Source organism: Psammomys obesus, unplaced genomic scaffold, assembly GCF_907164565.1.
Source record: "Psammomys obesus unplaced genomic scaffold, mPsaObe1.curated_primary_1811, whole genome shotgun sequence".
NCBI classification, from domain to species: domain Eukaryota; kingdom Metazoa; phylum Chordata; class Mammalia; order Rodentia; family Muridae; genus Psammomys; species Psammomys obesus.
In genome coordinates, this window is record NW_026596162.1 from 8,897,927 (window position 1) to 8,920,829 (window position 22,903).

General features: G+C 46.8%; 1 protein-coding gene across 1 annotated transcript; it reads right to left on the bottom strand.

Annotated features, from left to right (window-relative positions):
* Positions 1-95: 95 nt before the first annotated feature.
* Positions 96-22,477, bottom strand: Mcur1 (mitochondrial calcium uniporter regulator 1). The gene is made up of 9 exons (XM_055595199.1): positions 22,029-22,477; positions 15,007-15,126; positions 12,704-12,807; positions 12,118-12,219; positions 10,594-10,635; positions 9,722-9,793; positions 6,718-6,771; positions 4,464-4,578; positions 96-3,465 (listed from the first exon to the last, which is right to left on the bottom strand). Exons 1-9 carry the CDS (start codon positions 22,372-22,374, stop codon positions 3,410-3,412), a joined length of 1,011 nt encoding a protein of 336 aa, XP_055451174.1. The 5' UTR covers positions 22,375-22,477; the 3' UTR covers positions 96-3,409.
* Between the last annotated feature and the right edge of the window lie 426 nt (positions 22,478-22,903).

Sequence of the window (22,903 nt, forward strand, 5' to 3'; positions counted from 1 at the left end):
CTTTTCCCTGGCTCTGGTAACTTAACCCCACATATTAACTTTACCATTTCTCCTCGTATAGGGAGTTAAAGCACTTTACACACAGATGCTAAAAATAAATTCTTTCAAATAAAAATTTATTTTGCAAATCAGACATTCACTTTCAAATATATTTCCTCTGTAAATAAAAATGTTTAGGTAATAATTTGTAGTTCACTAGAGACAACAGAGTGGTATCATTTTACAAGCGGTGGAATGAACAGTATAGATGCAGTTGTTCCAGAGAAAAGGTATACTCTGGTTTCACACAGTCAACCTGAACCGCCAGAAAGGTGTGTTAGCCACACAAACATAACTCTGTTATCTTAGATAATAAAATATATTCACTCTATACAATAATAAAATATAATTGAATATTTGCTGAGGCAATGAAAGGGTTACAAAATGATCTGGATTATCACTGAAGGAATGTAAGTACAAATCTATAAATAGATATTTTCTCAATACAATTCCAACAAGGCTGATCATTCTCAAATATCTTACATACATGTAGAATAAATTATTCCTGGTTAACGCATTTTTGCCCTAGTGCCATAAAAGCTGTAACAACTTTGATCACTTTAAAATCCCCAGTTTTCTAGGGCAGGATCTTCCAGTCTTGGCCCACAGCACACAAGGGTTGGGGAACGGATGTGATCATAGTGGTGACAAGGTTAATTAGCAGGCAGAAAGGCTTGGGAAGGAGGGACATGGAAAATCAAGGGAAGATGATGCCAAGGCCTAAGACAGGCCAGCCCAGGCCCAGGCTTGCTGCGGCTCAGGATCTTGGTGCTTAAAGGATTCAGAGCTGAGACTCCAGCAAGACTTCTGCCTTGAATGTGGCTTCTTTACCTGAGGTGCTTGGCATACTTGAAGGAAAATCATGTCAGATATTAAGCAAGAGACTAAAAGCAGTAGAGAAATCAAAGCAAGAGTCTCCAGGAAAGAGCCCTAACGGGGCTTTGCAAATGCAGGAAAGGAGTGAAATGAGCCAGAGGAGCCAGACCTGCTGACTGATGCTCATAATCCTAGCATTTGGGAAGCTGAGGCAGGATGACAGAACATTCAGGCCTGTGGTTGGGTCTCCAGCGAGTACCACCAGGAAAAAAAAAGAGGAGACAGAAAATACACCCAGCAGGAAGGCAGAGGAACTCCTTAAAAGAGTTTAGAAGCCTCTGCCCCACTGCACTCTTCTTCCCCATGTGGCAACTGCTAATGCCCGCCCTCCACTCCCCAATAGGCCAGACTCAAGGCCGCTGCTTGGTAACTTGCCAGGTATTTCCTAAGCACTCTGAAGCTTCAGCGAAGTTCAGTACAGTGTCTGGTCACACCATTTCCACCATTCTTGTATGTCCAGGGCTGCGATGGAAGGACATCCGCATTTATAGCTCAATGTTTTTCAAGTTCACTAGGAAATAAAGGGGATGTAGTCCTGAACTCTCCAAAACTTCAGATATGCATGCTATCCACACCCTCAATGACAGCACAATTTATAAGGCCAAATGAGACTTGTACTGTGCTACAAAGAACTCTAGAGCAAAATCAAAGACTGGAGTGGTAAGGAACACTTGAATCAGACATAAGGATGTGTTTCCTACAGAATACTTGATTAGGACCGGAGGAAAGTACCCTCTATTTTCAACCTATCCAAGGTTAGCCCACATTGTAAAACCTAGCTGCACAGGAGTCTGTCTTCATTAAGAACACGTGGGCTTCCAGCCCCTTCTCTGCAGCTATGCGGAAATGAGGCAGTTAACTGTGGTCTAACTGGGATGGCACTGTGGGGGTCTGCAGCATTTCTGCTGGATGTGCAGGGGGAGAGAACATATCAACAAATTATTTTATAGGTGGTTAAAACTCCTTTTTCTTGTCTACTTGGAAAGGTTAAACTTCTATCTCACCCTGATACTGTTCTAATACAAAAGCACTTGATTTGCATGTTATCTGGGGCTCAGAATTTTTTTATGCAAATGTTTTCTAAAGAGGCAAGAACTTAATGATTTCTCAAACTTGGAAATTACATCTAAGGAACAAAAGGTAGCTTTTATTTTTAGCAGCGAGGCTGGAACAGTGACAAGGGGTGATTTATTCCACCAATCTGATGGTGGCGGTCTCTTGCGGTTTCTGCACTGTGCACCAGCTTGTGCGTTTGTGCTGTGTGGGGCAAGCCAGGAAGGGTCCCCGAGTGTCTCGGCTTCCCAAATGCTCACTCTCATCTGCCAGCTAACAATTTAAACAAGAGGAGAATGCACGTCTCCAAAATAACTGCAGCTGCACCAGGATCTATTTGTTTCAAATATAGAGGTGAGGTGGGTGAGGGGATGTCTTCAGCCACAGAAGAAATCAGTGCAGATGATGCCAATGCCTGGCACAGCTCTCACTGGGCAAGTGACAACTTGAGCTGCTCACAGGCAAAGGTGTGCTCATTCTAAAAAGCACACACAGCATCAAGATATCCCACAGGGGCGAAGTGCAACCTGTTTTATGAAAAGCAGGCGGGCACCAGAAGAAGCAGGCTCTAAACCACACTCTGAGGTTTAGAGGCAGGCTTTCATTTCAAGAATGACAAGTTTTCTAGGCAGGTAATACACGAGTGCGGTGTTAACCGCCCACATCATGAGGGAAAAGAGGAAGAAGCAGGGGAGGGAAGGCTAACACTCTGAAAGGTAAAGATGCTGGGCACGGTGGCTTTTAGGTGGGACTGTGAGTTTGAAGCCAGCCTGGGTTAAACAGCAAGACTCTGTCTCAAACCAGAAGCACATGAGTGACAGCAGTAAGAGAACTCTCGCTGGAATTACAGAGCTTCATTAGGTACCAAGACTTCCAGCTGCAAGGAACATTAACAACATTACTGAGACAATAAAAACCCAAGACAAAGGCCCCTAAGGTGTATCAGTGTAGCTGAATCTTTAACCCTGCAGCTGCTGCCGCAGAAGCCGCGCAGGGAGTGGCTGTTGATAAGGCACAGAAGGGCTGGGATTCTGGGTTGGATTCCAGTGATTCTTCAGATTTAATACTACCTTGTTTTCAAAATGAGTTCCCAACTTCTCCATATTGTGAACTCTTAAAGCTGTAGCAAACTGTCCCAGTATTTACTTTTGTCATATACTGCAAAGTTAGACCAAGTCCATCGGTTTGGTTGAATGGAGTCTTGAAAGTGTGGTCCACACTGCTCGGCCAAAAAGCCAATTAAACAGAGGTGCTCCGAAGAACGATTAAGAAATCCCGACTTCTTCACCTTCATTATGGATCCAGTTTGCACAGAAATAAATAATATGCATGAAGTCAAATTAAAATTAAAACTTGAAAGAAGAAAAAACAGGGGGCGGGTGGGCAACAAACTGGTGCCTTTAAGGCAAAACAACGAAAACTTCTTTAGGTAGACACTTTATTATATCCACAGGCGGTAAAATCCCAGAGCTACCGTGAGGCACGTAAACACAGACCCTGCAGGAAAGAACAAGCGAGAGTACCGTTAGCCCTGGGAGTCCCTGGGGGAGTTTCTCTTTGTCCCGTACCAGGTGCTGAAGTCACTTAGAGGGCAGAGTGAGGAGGGACGGCTGGCCACTTAGTAAATGCGCACACACACGCTTCTTCCCCGCTCCCGGTACCAGTGAAGACCTGGAAGCAGTGCACGGGGTGCCGGGTTACAATCAGTGAGACACTGTTTATTAAAGAACAGCTCTCTGCTGGGCGGCCGGCATCCTCTAGGTGCCAACGTGTCCAGCAGTCAGAAAACATTTCGATGAAAGCTAGAACCACAACTGTAAGATCGACGTGCACATGCCTGTGTGCTGTGCACTTCAATATAAGAAGCAAAATTCATCGTTAAACACTGCCGTAACTTTAAACTACTTGATTAATCTGAAATGTTAGAACTGAGTTGAAATGGTGATCTTTCTTTCTTTCTTTCTTTTTTTTTTTGATGCCACTATTTCTTCTTTGGCTTAAAAATAACTTCTTTATAAGACTGTCCTGTGGCTGGAGAGATGACTCAGTGCTTGCAAGTCAAGTTTGAACCCCCAGAACTCATGTGAAAAACTGTGCATGCCAAGAACGCCAGCTTTTTGTGTGTGAGGGTGGGGGTGGGGAGGGCAGCTACAGGATAGCGGGTGCCAGCGTAGCTCCGAGGTCAGCAAAGACCCTGCCTCAGCGGAATGAAGTAGAGCGACAGAGAACAGAAGCCATGTCATCCTCTGGCCTCCACAGGGGCACACACGGGTACCAGCCCTAGGAAGCGTCACCAATGAAGTAAGACAGCCACGAAATGCAAATTAGAGGAGGTACTTCATCTGTTGGGAACCACAGGATAGGCCAAAAATATGCTCAAGCAGGAGAAAGGTGCCAGCCAATGGCACATGCTGCCTGCCCCTTCCCCCCAGTGTTGTATGGGGCTAACTGCGTTCTTTTCATTGTTTTAAATACTCAGATGTGGAGTGTCTCACCCGCTAAGTATTTGATGGTGTCCAGCTTGTGCGCCTCCAGCATCGTCTTGAGGCCAGCCACCTCCGTCTCTATCTTCCTGTCTGTCTGGGTCAGGGCTCTATCTTGCTGGGCGTGCTTTTTAAAGCAGAGAGGTTGAGAAGATTAGAGCCTGTGGTGCTGGTCTGTCTCTTGCTGCTCTGACCCAGAGCTCTTCCTCAGTAGGTTGCAGGCATAGTTGACAAGCGGGAGCCGGGGGTTTAGTCCCGGCTCTGCCCGCCTCAGACCGTACTGCACTGTCTGGGGCCCTTACTGTCTTCTGTCTCAGTTTCATTCTTTGTGGGAAAAGGGAATTAAAAACATACCACGCCAACAAACCACACTGTTCTTGCCTTCACAAGAGCTACTGAGAGAAGCAAAGGCAAATAATCTATATGAAAAAGTTTCTGAGAACCAGAGACTGCTTTACATGCTGTGGCATTATGAGGCCAGCCTGCTCTTGATGACAGTGACGTCTAGTCTCTGTTGTTTAGCCCCTGTAGGGGACAGTAGACTCAAAAGTTCTGCTGAGAAATGAACACGGCCTTAGATCTGACAGCCACAGCGCTGGCTCGATACTATTTCTGGCCACATCTTTCCAGGCTGTCTTCTCTCACAGGTCAAACATCAAGTGTTTTATTAACACGAGGCTCAGCCACCAGGAGCTGATTTATGCCTTCTCCTAACATAAGACAACTCCGGGCAACACATTTAACCCTCAGTGGGCGACTCTGGCTGTTATGCTGATGCATAAGAACACTGAGAACATTCTACTAAAACTCCAAGGACAAGTAGTCTCTCACTGATATCAATGTTCTCAAATAATAAGGAAATGAAGCCATTGCAGAGAAAGGTCTTCATATCCACGGCTGTTTCCTAAAGCACAGGTCCTAGGCAACCCATTACAGCATCCCTCACCCCATTAGCTACACACACTCTCCTAAGTTAGGTCACATATACAGACACACACACACATACACAAAACAGTATTTAACTCATGCTGTAAATAAAAAATGTAAGTAGTATCTTTCATATTCTGCCATTTGTCAATCACTGAGATTTCAACGTTCATAATATTTGTCAATCACGTAGATCTAACATTCATAAACATGATTCTGTCTTGTTAAGTCTGAAAGTCCTACAGTTCTCAACTACTGGGTAGTTACCCAAAGAACTCGGAGCAGAAATCCCAGAGTGTGGATGTCTAGGCACCCATGCTTGTCACACTTTACACAGCAGCCAAGTGACAGAACGAGCCCTGGTGTGCATCAAGAGCTGAATGAGTGAGGTGTGATAGATGATACAACAGAACACTACTCTGCCTTAAAAAGGAAGCCCTGCCACGTGCAGCAACATGGACAGATCCCGAAGGGTCCACTAACTGAAGCCAATCGGTGACAGACCCTGACTCGCCTTACACAGGGTTACCTGGAAGAATAAACACAGAGAAAGCAGAAAGGGGCTTGTTGGGGCTGGGAAGAGGAGGTGGAGAATGAGGGTTTAAGAGGCACAGTTTTAGGGGCTGGAGGGGCAGCTCAATGAGAAGAGTGGTTGCCACTGAAGTATGAGGACCTGCGACAGGACCCAGGCAAAAGCCAGGCGTGCAGGTGTGTGCCTGTAACTCCGGTGCTAAGAGGCACACGGGTGGATCCGGGGAGCTCACTGGCCAGCCAGTCTAGCCAGTTGCTGAGCTCCATGGTCAGCGAGCGACCTTGTCTCGAAACAGAAAGGGGAGAGCTACTCAGGCAGATACTTGAGCCTGACCCCTGACTGTTACAGTTGTTACTGTTACAGCATGCCCCGTTGTGTAACCCTCCCAAGAAAAAGATTAATTTTGCAGAATACATGACCCCGGGGATGTAGAAATGGTTCAGCAGCTGAGAGCACTTGCTGTCCTTCCAAAGGATTGCAGTTTGCTCCCCTGCACCCATGTTGCCCAGCTTACAACTTTCTGTCACTCCAGCTCCAGGGATCCAGTGACCTCTCCTGGCCTCTGCAGGCACTTGCACTCACATGCACATACCCCCCCCCCGACACACACACACACACTTACAGTAAATCTTTAAAACATGATATTCAATTATGCACATACAATTGCTGTGACAGTAATTCTTCCATACATCTTATTACAATGTGCACATTCTCCTGTAACATGCAAGATGATGGTTAACCCCAAAGCCTTGCACAGGGAGAAGCAGACATGAATACAACGACAGGAAAGTCACCCTCAGTCCTTACCAGGGACACTATCTCTGTCTTCAGTTGCAGCATCTTTTTCTCATTCAGTGAATGCTGAAACAAACACGGAGCATGATTAGAGTCTAGTTCACTTGTCTTCCCGGCACCTTCAACCTTTAGAGCTCACTGCTTCCCAGAACGGGAGACGGCCACCCTGCACCACCGCAGCCTGCCTGTTCTTTCTTGCAGTCGTGGCATCTTACTTACACTCACTGATTATGCTGGCTGGTTTAATATCAACTTGAAATAAGCTACAGTCACTTGGGAAGGCGGATCCTCAGTTGTGAAAATGGCCCAACAGGCTGGCCTGTGGGGCATTTTCGTGATTGATGTGGGAGGGCCCAGCTCACTGTGCTGATGGTCAGGCTCTTTAAGAAAGCAGGCAGAGCAGGCCAAAGGGAGCAAGCCAGTAAGCAGCACCCCTCCTGGCCTCGGCATCAGCTCCTGCCTCCAGGTTCCTGCCCTGACTTCCTCAGATGGTGACGACAGGCTGTAAGCTGAAATAAATCCTTTCCTCCCAGGTTGCTTTTGGTCACGGACTGTCTCTCAGCACCACAAAGGAAACCAAGACACTGTTGATGTGTGGCTCCTTTCTATTTCTCTTTACTCTTGTTTTTTTTTTTTTTTTTTTTTTTTTAAGTCTCTTGGCTAGGATATCACTGGGTCCCGCCCACTATTAGAAGAGCATTTCTTGGGTCCCATTTATATGGGTGTTTATCAAGGTGCTTTTGGGTTTGGGAGGGCTAAATAATGGGAGAGACATCAATTTAATTGCTCCCCTCACTACAAGCATGACAGACATTACCAACGTTTACAGATATGATAGGAACAATATACTATTAGGGCAAAACAGCTCAAGAAATATGATCCTGTGATAAGTTATACTACCGTTATAAAGCATAACATGAATACGAGAGCAAAGCATCCCAGTTTGCCTTAACAACAACCAAAAGCACTCTGGGAAACCGCAGCCCAGTGTCCCTGAAGCCTGTTAGCTATTAACGCTAGTAAAAAAGACTTAGTACAGCTTTGTTGACAATAAAACAAAAGCCAGACATGTTTCCATAATAATGAGCATTAGTATGTAACTTAGCAAATGGCAACCTGCAGTATAAACGAACATTTTAAAGACAACATTGCTGTAAGGAAAAAATGTAAATGCCTTCAAGTATCTAGAAAAATTTTAGCTATAAAATGTCTTCAAACTACTGGGGCAATGTAAAATATGCAGTGGTAAAAACACGTCCCCAAACCCAGGATCCTGAACTAAGGACCAGCCTAGCCACTAAGGACCCTAACTGATGACGTAAGATAGGAGACTTTCGGATCACTGCCATTCATCGCATCACCACCAGGGGGCAGAGTGGAGCTGGCTGTTCTGTACCACCTTTAAGCTCACAGCATTAACAAATACAGGGAAAAGAAAGGCCTACATCTCAACACAGTCATGATTATTAAAATGTGGCCCTGTCTCCGGGAACTCCAGAACATCAGTACTGTGGTTCCACATCCTGCTGTAGAGATCGGCTATAAATGTCACCACAGCTAATTTTTCCTGGCTGTGTTGAGTATTAAACCCAGGGCCGTGCACATTCAAGTAAGTGCTCTGCCGCAGAGTTACAGCCTCAGTCCTAATTTAAATTTGAAATTCATATTTTAATTTTTACCAGGGAGATAAGAAAGCCAAACCCCTCATTTGCATGGGTGCAGGGTCTCACATTTGCCAGTGCTGCCACGCAGCACTGCCCTGGCTTCAGGGGACAAGGCCGGTTTCCTCACCAGCAAATCCTATACAGTCACAGGTTTTCATCTATATTCAGGCCCTGCGCTCCCAATCTCTGACATGTATTTCTTTCTAGCCTAGTTATGCACAAGCGCATTATCTTTCTAACCAGGTGAATTGCAGTAAAACGGAGGCAAGGGTTTCTCTTTTAGATGCGGGTCAAGGAGGTCACTGAAGGTTTCCATATGTTGGGTGGATAGACCTTTGTGATTGAAAAGGATCATATCATTTTAGAGACAGGCAATGGGCCAGCAATTATTTTGCATAACAAAGCTCAACTTAGCCACTGAAATCCAGCGGCAGTTCCAGACACAACGCGCTTGTCTGAGTTCCAGGATTAGTGTCATTCCTCACTCTGACACATCGTGATGGAAGACAGACAGACAAATGACAAGGGCCTGGAGAGCTGTGTGGACTTCTGCACGCCACCCAGGTCTCGTTGGTGCAAAAGTGCTCCACGCACCCCAGCTTTCTCATGCTACAAGAAAGAAAGTGTCCTTCTTATGTTACTTAGCTACAGAGGGTCGGAGCAGGAAGATGAGAAAACTCAGACAGGAATAAACAGTCAACAGAATGTGGGGGATACTGTAGCCCAGGAAGAGCGTGTGTGTGTGTGTATGTGTGTGTGTGTGTGTGTGTGTGTGCCTACTGTGACATCACAGTAGAAAGTGTGAGGCCCAGAGTTTGAGTCTCAGAACTACTAAAAAAATAAAATAAAATCCACCAGAAAAACCCAATATCCAGCCATTGAAACATACCACTACTCATAGTATTTAAAAGACAGTACGGAAATATGCTTTACCAGAGTTCAGCATAGAATTTAATATAATAGCAATATTACCAAGAAATATTATCAAAAAAATCAATATTACCAAAAAATATTATAAAAAAAATCAACCAGCTTTTGAAAAGTTAGGGACTGTGGGATTAATTCAGCATTAAATAGATTAAGATTGAATGTAACTGTCTTAACATGTATGTAACATATAATCTCCTATCTTTGAAATAAAGTTTCAAATTCAGTTTGACCAACTTTTTAATTTAAATGTTACTCTTCAAAACAAATTTAAATCCTGCTCCGAAATGTAATTAAGATTTGAAACCAAGTTGTGAACTCTCACAAACATTGTTTCTTGCATATTATATAAGATTAAGGCTTCAACAAGCACTCCATTATAAAAAGAAATCAATTAATAATTTACATTTAATAAACGAACATACCAATTCTTTTACTCTGCTCTTTTCCAGATTGAAGTTTAATTTGGTGTCTGTCCGGACTTTGATCATTTCCTCCTGGTCAGAGGGCAGATGACAAAGAGAATGAAAAAGCCAGCGTGAGAATCTGAAGCTTCTGAGGACAGAAGCCTGGGACTGCCCCCAGGAGGAACATGCCAGAAGCTTCAGAGACATGGAGCCAGGCCTCCTGGTGTCTGGGGACTCAGGACCAGCCACATCTCAAGTCAGCTTTGTCTGTCCCTCTCAGTTATCTGCACAGATAATCCCCTCTGACCCCAACATCAGCTTGCTAGGGCTCCACTGCTTACAACCTCCCTCATGGAATCTGTGAAAAAAATTCCCAGATAAACAAATACTCATCTCTGTTACATGAAGCTTTCCACGACTCCTCTAAATCTTTTCTAACACCACGGTTCTTTCCCGGCTTACACAGTAACCACTGCTGGGCCAGCAACCATCTGAACCCACATGGAATTCTATAATGCCCTCTTCTAGGAAGCTCTTGGATCCGAATGGCTGCTTTAGAGCAGTTTTGATTTACAATGATTTAGCCAGGCTGGGCGGCAAACCCCGGCACTCAAGAGACAGAGTGAGCTGGAGAGCTGGAGTTATACACAACGAAACCCTATCTCAAGAAAGAAAAACAGACCCTCTTACCAGGCAATCTTCTTCGCAAATGTGGCCATAGGCACAGGCAATTAATGCATCGCCTGATGCACGCTTCAGAAATGTATTATGCACATTCCACACAGAAGTAAGTGTTCCAGCGCATACACTGTATTTATGATGCTTTATCCATTAGTAAATAAATATAATAACATACAACACCCGAGGACAAGAAAGAGAACTGAACTTACCATCACTTGTTGCTTTAACTGGTTTAGTTCAAGTTTTATTTTCTAAAAAGACAAATAAGGAGAAAAACATCAAGGATATGTGACGGAGTAAAGACACAAAACATCACAGCAAATGTTTATGCACAAGTCCACCAACCCCCTCACTTAACGCAATGTGACGACACTCAGAACATGGACCTACCTGAGCTGGGTGTGGTGGTGCAGCCTGTAATCTCAGCCCTGGGACACTGAGGCAGGACTGTGCAGCCTAGGCTACACAGCGAGTAGAATACTAGCCTCGGCTACATAATAAAACTCTACCGCAAAAACAAAAACACCTCCAGCTAAGTAAACAAACAAAGCCCCTGTTTGGAGTCATCTATAACGCAGGTGCAGACCAGGAACGCAGGCTCACTCCCCCTTGAGGATCACACCAAATGAGGAACAACTGTTTGTGAAACACACATTCGTCTTCAGGGACCCTGTTTTCTTTCTAATTCCTCCTTTGCTTTCTTTCCCCCCACATCAATTCTGCCCTCCACGGGCTGCGTTCAAGGACAGCTATGTGAGTTCAGCAGGAACGAAACGACTCTCCCTTATAGGACTTCACTAAGACTAAAGATGAAAGCTAGCGGCAAAGACAGCAGCACCTCCCTAAGCCATACACCACACTTTGAAGAGACAGAAAGTGGGCAGGAGGATCGGTGGGTAGAGCATTTGTCTTGCAAGCCTGACGGCCTGAGTTCAACTCCCCAAACCGATACAAAGTGGGAAGGAGAGAGCCATGTCCATGGGTCATCCTCTCATCTATATAAACATGCTGTGAAAACCACACATGCCTGTACACACACTGTACACACACAATAAAACAAACTGGGACGGGAGAGAGGGCTTCATGGCTAAGAGCACTGGTTGCTCTTATGGAGGAGCCGGGTTTGGTTCCCAGCACCCACATAGTAGCTTACAATCACCTGCAACTACAATTCCAGAGCATCTGACACTTTCTTCTGGTCTCTATGGGTAGTGCACGCACCAAGTGGCACAAAAAACATACATGCAAAGAAAACACAAAAAGTCTTAAAGGAATAATATTTATCTATCTATCTACCTATCTACCTACCTATCTATCTATCTATCTATCTATCTATCTATCTATCTATCTATCTACTTTTGATAGGAAAGGGGCATTTTATAGAACTACCTATTCCTAACACTCCAGACTGGGGGAAAAAATCCTTGTACCACCACATTAGGATGGTGTGCGTATTAGTACAATACCACAGACAATGAAAACAAAAGGTGCTGCTATTGCAAGGGTTGCCATCAAACAGAGGTCTAGAATGGGCAAAGTTAGTGGAGGTGTTATCAGCCAGGGCTGGGGAAGAGCCTGGGCATGACTTCCAGGGCTGGGAATGTTCTCATTTTGGTGTGCTCTGCAGTGCACACTGTCAACAGTCACTGGGAGTTATTCCCTTGTGCCCTTCTGGGTGTGTGTAGCTCAGGGTCTTCACACAGAGAATCTTATGTGTAGCTGCGTAGTTTTACCTCGTTTTCTGCTCTGAGGGCTGAAAACTCACTCTTCTCCAAAATGATCATATCCTTTTTCACATCAGCAATCTTAGACATTATCTGTTGAAGAGTGATTTCCTACAAGAAGAGAGACATAAAAACATGGAATCTGGTCTGGCCCCTAAGCCCACTTCTTCTCACCTCTACTTGCTAACAGGGCTAAAAAGAAACCAGAACAGCATGGGTAGAGAGGGCCTGGCGAGGTCACCCTCTGCTCCAAAGCAACAAAGCCAGAAGAATGCTCATCTGCAGCGAGATCAAGTGAGTCACAGCTCAGTGGGAGGGACGCTGCTCTCAGGAACAGCACTGTCACCTGCAGTGATGGCCACGCTCCGGCCTTTCCAGGGGCTTGTCCGCAACAGTCAGTGTTGCTACAGTGCGCATTCGAGCATAAGCCCATAACTAACCAAACGTCTTTGAAGGAAGACTTTGGTTACAATTTTTGCCGCTGAACTATGGTTAAAATTACCATACGTTTTCCAAAAGGTCATCAAGCATTTACTTCTCACTAACATCTCACTTTGAGATCCCCAGTGTGCCAATCCCCCCCTGCCCGCATTACCTGCTGCACCTTGGCGACCATATCTTGGTGGACGATATCCATGTTCGTCTCCGTGATCTTGCACAACGCAGACACGACGATTTCTGCTTGCTGAATGGTGAACCCTAGGCAAGCACACGGAAACAACCGGACTCGGGAGAGGAAACAAGGACACAGGGAACATTCACGCTCCTCAGAAGAAAGAGGAGAGAGTGTTGTAGCGGGAAGGGGAGACTAGACGCAGGCTGCGACAGGCCCGCCGCCCTGACAGGGAGGAAACGCACTTCAGAGCCTGGCCCCATCAGCAGCCTCCACGTCAAGAAAAGCAGGAACATTTCTGCTCATCAGGATAACTCTGCATATGTCCCCGCTTTCTCATCTCTACTTTTCCCTCAAACCCTAGGCTGAAAGACGCTTTGGTGGAAAAGGCCTCAGTGAGAAAAGCTGAACCAAGTATTACATGGTGTTTGACCACTTTTTTTTTCTTCAAAGCCTACTATCTACCTTATCACAGTTGATGCCAAAAGGATCTTTGGGATTCTTTTTGTGGCTGTGGTACACAGGGGCGAACAGGAGCTGAGGAGGGCAGGAACTGTGACAGCTGCAGAGCCACCCCGGTGTCTGCCCACCCTGCAGAGAGGGTGGACATGGCGGCTCACCCGCAGGGAAGCTGTTCAAACACGCGCGTATACAACTGAACGAATAAGCTCGGTCACGCGAACAAGACGTGTTTATTTCAAAGGCTACCTTATGTTAAATCGAAACCTGGTTTGGGGAATAAATGTGCCCTACAACAGAGAACTGGAGTCAGCATATTTCCCTGAACATTAAGTACAAGGTCACAGCCTATGTTCTATAAGTCAGGGGACAGCATGTGTGTCATGGCAAACATTTTGGTCTATGTGAATGCGCACATATGCCAGGGGCTGACAGTTTCCCTTTATCATGCTCCACTTTTTTTTTTTTTCAGGTATGGCCTCTCACTGGCCCTGGAGGTGGCTTACTCAGGACTGTTTTGTCTCCCCTCCCCGTGCAGGGATGACAGGCACACCATTACGCCTGGCTGTTTCCGTGGTGCTGGGGATCTGAAGTCAGCTCCCAGGCTGGTTAGTTTTCTGTCAGTGGGTAAGAGAACCTGCTGCTCTTCTAGAGGACCTGAGTTGGGTTCCCAGCACCCTTTTCCGGCAGCAACTCCAGTTCCAGGGGATTTCATGTCCTCTTCTGGCCCCTGAGGGCACCCTCCCCACACATGTAAATAAAAATAGAACTAATCTTAAACATTAAAAAAAGAAACAGATGCAAAAACAAACCACAACCCCAAACAGGACATAAAGGTGTTAGGACTAATGACATGAGTTCTATCCCCTGAACCCACATGGTGGATGGAAGAACCAGCTCCTGCAAGCTGTCCTGACCTCCTCAATCCGCAGTAAATATATTTAAATATAACAACACCCCCAAACAAACAAAAACATCAACAAACCCCAAACAAGCAAGAATGTACCCTTCATCTCCACTGTACTGATAAAGCAAAAAGCACCCCAAATCAGGGTGGGTGAAGCAGTTCAGCTTGTAAGTGCTTACCCAGCATGCACCATGCTCCATTCCCTAGCGCTGCATAAACTGTGCATTTCCTTGATACGCATAAACTACATGCATAATCCCACGCAGAGGCAAGAGTAATCCAAGTAGATCAGAAGTTCAAGGTTATCCTTAGCCACAGGGTATGTTTGGGGTCAGACGGGGACACATAAGTACAAAAGTGTTTTTCTCAAAAAAAAGTAAAAAAAAAAAAAGTCCTCAAGCCAAAGAGAGAAAACAAACAAAACAAAAACTTAGAAAAGAGGCTCCCCGTCATAGTTTCAGCTGTCAACTCCACACAGCTGGGAATGGGGGGGGGGGGGTCAAACCTTAAATGAAGATGAAGAACTGTTTCTGCATGTCTGGGGGGGCATCTTTTTAATTGCTAATTGATCTAAGAGGACGAAGCCCATGGTGGGCAGTGTCACCCGGGGCCTGGGCTAGGTCGGAAAGCATGCTGAGCAAGCCAGGTGAGCAAGCCAGGTGAGCAGCTTTCCTCCAATCTCAAATTCAGTTCCTGTCATGACTTCCCTCAATGATGGACTATGTCATGTAAGCCAGATAAACCCTTTCATCTCCCCAACTTGGTTTTGGTTATGGCGTTCACCACAGCAACAGAAAGCAAACCAGAACATCAACCAAAGCTTCCTGAAGGCTCAAAAGTCACAAGGGAAAGAGCTGGAAAGGAAAGGCAGGATGAGGAGTACCGAGAGGGGCACTGATCTGAATGACCGGGCCCTTACCATTCGATTCAAGTAAGCACACCAGGGTGTGGGTGTCAAAGTAGAGCTTCCGGCTCACAGAGGAGGACAAGCTTCCCTTTCTGTGCTCCAGCTGCCGGCACCCAGCGGACAGGCTTAGCTCTAGAAGAGAAAAGAGAGGAAGTAAGCTCAGACTTCGCAGGAAACAAAAGCCATTCAATGTTCAAACACTTCACAATCCACACACATGGTGTAACCAATTTCATGTATGTTAGAGTGGTTCATTCATCCCCACAGTCAACTTTTTCCATCCCTTCAGCCAGTACTCTGTCTCAAACAGGGGCTCACTCTGCAGCCCAGACTGACCTACACAGCCCAAACTGGCCTCAAGCTCAGTGATACTTCTCCCTCATCCGTCTCCAAGTCCTGGGATTACAGGCCTCGGCCATCACACCCAACCCCTCCCCCAATCTCCATTACTGCCCTAGACAATCAGAAACCAATTTCCTGTCCTACTCTCTGTGTACTCCGTAGATTGCATATGCATGGAGTCGTGGTCTTAGCACGATGGTTAGTGGTCTTCCACGTGGTAGAACGTGCCAGCACTTTATTTTTGTGTCACTGAATAATAATTCACTGTACAACAGTGTTCGTCCGCTCAACAGCTGAAGGATGGGGCTGTGTACACCCTGGGGCTCTCGTGAATGAACCTGTGGCCAGTGTTCCAGTCGTTGAGTGTGTACTTGGGGGCAGAACTGCAGGGTCATACGTTAACTACTTTAAGAAATTGCCAGGTTGTTTCCCAGGTGGCATCACCAATTTTCTTGCTTACCAGCAGCCTAGGAAGCTCCCCATTTCTCCACGTCCCCACTAACACCTGTTATGATGCCTGTTTGTAAGTCATGGCCATCCTAGCGGGTACCAACTGTCTTGCTGTGTCTTTCACCTTGTTTAACAATGTTGCTCATCTTTTCATACGCTTATTGGATATACGGGCATCGTCTTTGAAGGAATGTCTATCCAAGTCTTCTGTCTACTTTAAAATATATATATATATATATATTTCTAGCCAGGTATGGTAGTACATACCTTTTAATCTGAGCACATGAGCGGAGGCAGGTGAATTTTTGTGAGTCTGAAGCCTGGTATACACTGAGAGTTTTATCACAGCCAGGGTTACATAGATCCTGTCTCAAACAAACAACTCAGTTGTAAGCCACCCTATGTGGGTGCTAGGAACTAAACTCACATTCTCTAGAAGAGAAGCAAGTGCCACCCCCGCCCCCACCTCAGGGTTTCTCTTTATAGCTCTGGCTGTCCTGAAACTTGCTTTGTAGAGCAGGTGGCCTCGAACTCACAGAGATCCCCCTGCCTCTGTCTTCCACATGCTGGGATTAAAGGCCTTCACCATCATACCTGGCTTGCTCCTAACTACTGAGCCATCTTGCCAGCCTTTTCATCTATTTTAATTGAGCTTTGATCTTTCCATTATTGATCTGAAGAATTTTTCACATATTGTAAAAACAAGTTCCTTATCAGACTTTTTGCAAATACTTTCTGTCCATTAATACTTATTCAATAACTTGAAAAATCCAGTTTTGATGAACTATTCCCCCTTCCGCTGCTCCTACCTATGACATTACGTGGAGGAGACTCCTGGCTAATCCAAGCGTATGAAGCCTGACACCATGTTTTCTTCTCAGAGGTTTCCAGTGTTGCCACTTACACTGAGGTCTGCAACCCAGCATAATGAGGCATTATGTAGCCTCATTGGTCTGTGTAGTGAGAATTTTGGATTCTTTGAAAATCCAGTTATGTATTTTTGTTTTTATCCCAGGTGTGGGATATGGGGCTGTGTCAGATTGTGCACAGCCGCTGACTATGACTTGTCTCATGCTCTCGGAGGGAGTGACTTTGCCAGCTGAGGATAGTTTACATTTGGAATTCTGGGGATATAATAAATGCCAGAGCCTGGAGAGGACCCTGAGGTACTCCAAAGAGAGGCTGCTGCTCCGGTTTGTCAAGGAAGGAGTAGCAGAAATTGGATATCCTGTGGGCGAAGATCAAATTTTCCCCAAGGAACTCAACGCTCCTAATCAGCAGTTAAGTAGTCTATAAAGAGATCTACACCCCCTTTTCCCTCTAATCTTTCTCATCTACCTAGTGTTGGGGGGCTGGAAGGGATTGGGGTGGAGAAGGAGGTAGATATAAGCACCCAATAAAGTAGCCAAAAAGCCTGGCTATAGCTCTGCATGAAGGCGTCTAGTTGTCAAAGCACCATTTTCCCTGACCCTGTCTGGTCGTCCTGGTTGAAAGTCAGTTGACTGTGTGAAGGTTTACCTCGGGGCTCTCCATATATTTCACCCATCTAGAACATCTGTTCTCATCAGGAAGCAGAGTTTGTTTTTTATCCTGATTGTTGGGCTACTACATATGAATTTTAGGATAGGTATGCCTTTTTTTTTTTTTTTTCCCAAAGACCTTCACAGATCTTTGAGGATTGCATTCTATGAATCAATGAGATGGTAATGTCATCTTAGTAATAGAGTATTCAGACCAATAGATACGAGACGCCTTTCCATCGACTTGGGTCTTTGATTGCTCCAATCATGTTCTATAATTTACTGAGTGTGCACTTTGTGATCTTTCACTCCTTTTCCCTATGTCACTGGAATCAAATTGTTTCACTTTCCCTTTCAGAGCGTACACAGCTGATACATAGATTATATGTATGTACTCACTGGTGCCTTGCTGGACTCTGATTTTTTTCAGGGAAGCCCTAGCATTTCTACAGACAAGAACATGCCATCTGGGAAGGAGTTTTACTTCTGCTTTCCAGTCTGGATGCCTGCTGTTTCATTTTAATGAACTTGCCCTGGTTAGACCTTCCAGAAGTGCAGGGCCGGCCCCCAACCTTAGAAGGAAAATCCTGGCTCCATCCTTCTCATGTATGCTGGTGTTGAAGATCTCTGTCAGTTAAATTCCTACTTTACTGAGCACCCTCCTTCTTTTGGTCTCATTATGTAGTCCAGGTTGACCCTGAACTCAAGAGCCCCTGCTTCTCCCTTCCAAGTTCCAAGACCACAGAACTTGTTATACTTTGTAACTAAGCTGTAACAACCTCTAGGATCTAGATTATGCTCCTACCTAGCCTACCTGTTCATGTGAGTGAACTCACTTCATCTGGGGCCTATCAACACAGTGTATAAACATTTCAGGGCCTTCATCTAATGCAGACAGCAAGCACACTGCCGTCCTTTCCTGGCTTTTTTTGTGCTTCACCAACCACTGAAAGTTTTGTTTTTAAATTGGAGTAACATTTGGGTTGGGGGGGGGAAGACAGGGTTCCTCTATGTAGCTCTGTTTCTTCTGGAACTCTCTATATAGCCCAGGCTGGCCCTGAACTCACAGAGACACAGAGATCCTCCTGACTCTGCCACCACCAATTCTTCTATTTTATTTATTTTGGGGTGTGTGTGTGTGTGTGTGTGTGTGTATAGGAGTGCGCCCCTACCAGGTGTTCACAAGCCAGATGGGCTGTGAACAAAGTACTCGGATTCCTGTCTCATCCACGTTGAGGTTAAGCTGCAGGCCACCTTGCCCGGTGCTTTACACAGGTATGGGGATTTGAATCTTGGTCCTGCGCAGTAAGTGCTCTTCCTGCTGAGCCATTTAATTTTGTCCAGGAAAATTGTTTAAACCTACCTAACAGTTTCTTATTAAAAGGCATTTTGACACAGAAGCAGGGCAAGTAAAATGAGGAACTTTTGTTCAGGCTATAGACTACAGCTGCCTACACTATCAGCAATGTTGGCTGCCTGACAAGTCATAAAAATGCAGACCTGATGGTAAAAACGGGCCCTTACTGCTTAAGCTTCCCAGCTGTTATATTTTTAGCATAAACTTTGTCTGCTTCCTCTACACAGGTCAAGAACAGCCTTTTTTATTGCTCCTTTACCTATGTTTCCAAGCTGGCAAGGGAAGCCTTGCCTCAGCCCTCATTTCTGGGTTTCCACATCGGCATCATCCCGTGATCCAGGCGGTGCAGACGCAGACAGACCGCTTGCTTTCAGTGCTAGCATCACCTTAGCTTTCTCAGAGGGTCTTCCAGACAGCAAGCGGGGAATCCTTTTACACTTCGTTAACTAAACTGTAACAACCTCTAGGATCTAGATTATGGCCCCACCCTAGTCTACCTGTTCATGACCTGAGCTCACTTCACCCTGGGCCCTTTCCATCACCATCTGTCTCTATTCCAGGTCTAGAGGCAGCTCTGTGAGAGCACAGGAAGAATGTCTAGGGCCGGGGATGAGGCTTAGTTAGTAGAGTGCTTGCCTGGTGTCCTTGAGGCCCTGGATTCAGTGCTCAACACCATATAAAACCAGCATTCACGAGGAGGCAGGAGGCGCAGGAGTCCGAGATCATCTCTGGCTACACTGGGAGTTTGAGGCCAGCCTTGGCTACATTATGAGACACTCCTCAGGCCTGTCCAACATAAAGCAGACCTAGCTCAAAAACTAATGAAAGTGCTCCTCCTGGGGTCCTCCTAGGCCACCTTAACTCCTCTTAGCCCTCTGCCCACCTATTCTACTGGTTGAAGTGCTTGAAAAATGTGAGTCTAGAACAGAGGTTCTTAACCTTCTGCAACCCTTTAACACAGTTCCTCATGTTGTGGTGGCTGCTCCCAACCATACAACTATTTTGTTGCTACTTCATAACTGTACTTTTGCTACTGTTATGAGTCATTAATGTAAATATCCGCTATGCAGGACATCTGATATTTAGCCCAAGTGACAAGTCTGTGCGATGCCCCCAGAGGGTTTGCGACCCATGGGAACCACTGGTCTGTAGTGTACGACAGGGTCATTCTGGTCCTCACTGCCTCGTTTCTAATGAGACAGCAACGCCCGTGACTGACAACATCAACACCATCCTCACTCTACTGGAGCTACGCAGCAGAGCAAAAACAACCGTAACGGGCTGGAGAGAAGACCTGTCAATTAAGGGCACCGACTGTTCTTTCAGAAGGTCCTGGTTCAATTCCCAGCGCCCACAAGGTAGCTCACATGTGTGAATGCACATGTATTCAGGTACATATACACCGTACGTGTGCCTGCCTGCAGAAGCCTCAGACTGACGTCTGCCATGTGTCTTGATCAATCTGTACCTTATTCACCCAGATAGGGTCTCTCAGTTGAACCCAGAGCTCATGGATATGGATAGAGAATGCCCCAAACTGCACCTGAGTGCTGGAATGACAGGCACAGGCAAGCCCAGTATTTATGTGGGTTCTGGGGACCTGAGCCTGGTCCCCAGACCCACACACCACTGCTAACTCTTCCTAATAGTGATTTGTATAGTTATGTTTTTTTTTCCTTCTCTTTTTCCAGAAACAACTGGAACCAGAAATAGCTTATTTCAAAAAAAAGCTGTCTTCTAAAAAGTAGGGGAAAGGGCTGGCCACTTCCCAGTTGGCATTCCACTCCTGCTGAGGGAAGGGAATGCCACCTTGCTCTCTGTTACGACAACACTGAGGATCCGGCAGTTCTGAATTCCCAGGAATCACAGCAGGAAGCCAGTAGTAGAATGTAAGATGGAATTCTCCTCTCTGGAGACCTTCATCATAGCGAAAAGGATGTTAAAGACCGTAACTGGAAAAGCAGTCCAAATAGAGGCAAGACTGACTAGACGAGGAAGTTGAATGGACGAGAAACCAACTGCAAAGTTCCAAGGCACAACATCCTGAAGGAGATCTATGTCCTAAGGACCCAAGCACAAAACCGAACAAACCCTGGGCAGAGAAAAAAGGAAAAAAATTGCTGATGGCTTAAAAATGAGCATGAAAGCTTCCTGCTCTTGTTTCTAATGTTTCCCTTTTTAAAAATGCATCTATCTTCACGTGTGACTGAAGAATGACATCAAAATGGTGTCACAATGAGAACCCCCTTCCTTTGTTCCAAAATGGCAAATTATAAAAAGTGAACAAACTGGAAGGCAACAGCCTGTCAAAAGTACAGCAAGCAGGGTGTGGTAGCCTAGGCCTTTACTCCCAGCACTTGGGTGGCACAGGGGATCACTGAGTTCAAGGCCAGCCTGTTCTACACAGAAAAACCCTGTCTCAAAAAAACAGAAAAGAAAAAAAAAAGTGTGGGGGGAGAAAGCTAAGAACAGAAATAAGAAGCCTGACCCACCCCCAACTCCTAATTCCTACAAGGCACTAACATAAAACTCACTGGTCATTTTCCCATCTGCATACAAAGCGTCCTTCATCTTTTGGAACTATTTATGAGCTCCTCTGCAAGCCTTAAGTATTCTTAAATTTTTAGATTCAAGCAATACCCAAAGAAAAATACAGAAAACGAAAGCGTCGGTGAGGATGGCAATTAATGGACAGAAACAGGTTACCCAAGAAGGAAGTATGCCACATTGCTGATTAGCCTGCGCGATAAGATTTTATCTGCTATTCACCCTGAGCACATTCCCGCCGGTTTATCTTATGTAGTTCAGCGATGTCCCTTTCCTCCCTTCAATTACTTATGACACATCAAAGAATCCGACCAATTTACCCCATTTAAACCCACAAACCGAGGCCCTCTTCACTTCCTCAGCACAACGCCTCTATTTTTCTCTATAGTTATCTGTCAAACTAGTACATGGAAAATTAGTATGGATAAGTGCATATACACACACAAAATACACACGTGCATGCTGCATGTCTTGCATGAAGTAAGCTCCAGAAAGAAGGTTTCGTTGAATTACCCCAAACTGCTAGTAAAGTGCCCGACAGAACGGGCGACAGCGGGCCATGAGTGAATCAATACAGTTTGGAATCAAAGCGTAACGCCATCCCTCCATCCCCGGATCTGCGCCCCTCGGACCTGCACGCCTGGGCACCCGCTTCTAGCCCTTGGCCTACGTCTCCCCGGCTCCAACAGGTGTGCCGGGGCGGACCCGAGTACTTGCGTCCGCCGGTGCCGCGGCACGCGGGCTGTGCGCCCCGAACCTTCGCCCCGGCGTGGGCAGGGCCCCGGCACCGGGGTGACCCGCCTTCCCGCCTGCCTCACCTCTCCGGCTGCCCGCGAGCGCGGCGGCCCGCCCGGCGCCCAGCTGCAGACGGCCCGACGGGCTCCTGCCGGCGCCGAGCGCGGCCGCGGGGACGGCGTGGCCCGGGCGCGAGCGCTCGGCCAGCGTCCTCCGTGGGGCGGTGGCGGCCAGGCGCGGGGAGGGCACGAGCAGGAGGAGCAGCAGCGGGGACGCGCGGGCGGCCCGTCCGCGAAGCCTCGGCCAGCATCGTCGGCCCGGCAGCGGGGAGAAGCAGGGGCGCGCTGGACCTCCGTAGCCAGAGGGCAGGAGGCGCTGACGCCCCGGCGTGCGCTTCGGCCGCTCGCCCGCCACGGAGCCGCTGTCCATCCCCGAGCGGCTCACAGGCCCAGGCGCGCACGCATGGCGCTCCCGCGCGGCCCCGACCACGAGTCGCCCCGGGAACGAGCGCGGTCCGCCGCGCAGACCTGCCCTTTCCGCCGTTGCCACGCCTCCGCCCCGTAGCCACCGGCCTCCGCTGGCCCCTCCCTAACCACGCCCCTCTCCATGCCCGTACAGCCGTTCCCCTCCTATGGCCGCCCTAGACGCCGGCTCGTAGCCACACCCTCTCCGGGCGGGCCTTTGCCTCGGCACGCCCCTCGTCCCCCGGCTGTGGCCTGCTTTAACCTTGTCCTGGAGCAGTGGCTGGGCTGCGCCCGTTTTCGTATCTTGCGCTTTCTGCTGCCACGATTTACATTTTCATTGCGCGGTTGTCCTTTGGAATATCAGTGACTCCTTTGTCCTTCGCAGCTCTGTGAAAAGTCCGTGGCCGCTCGACTGACTTAGATTTTTACTAACGACCCTGGGTCTCAAATTCCCTAGCGTTGCGTTTTAGGGAATGGTGTCTGCAGAGTCAATA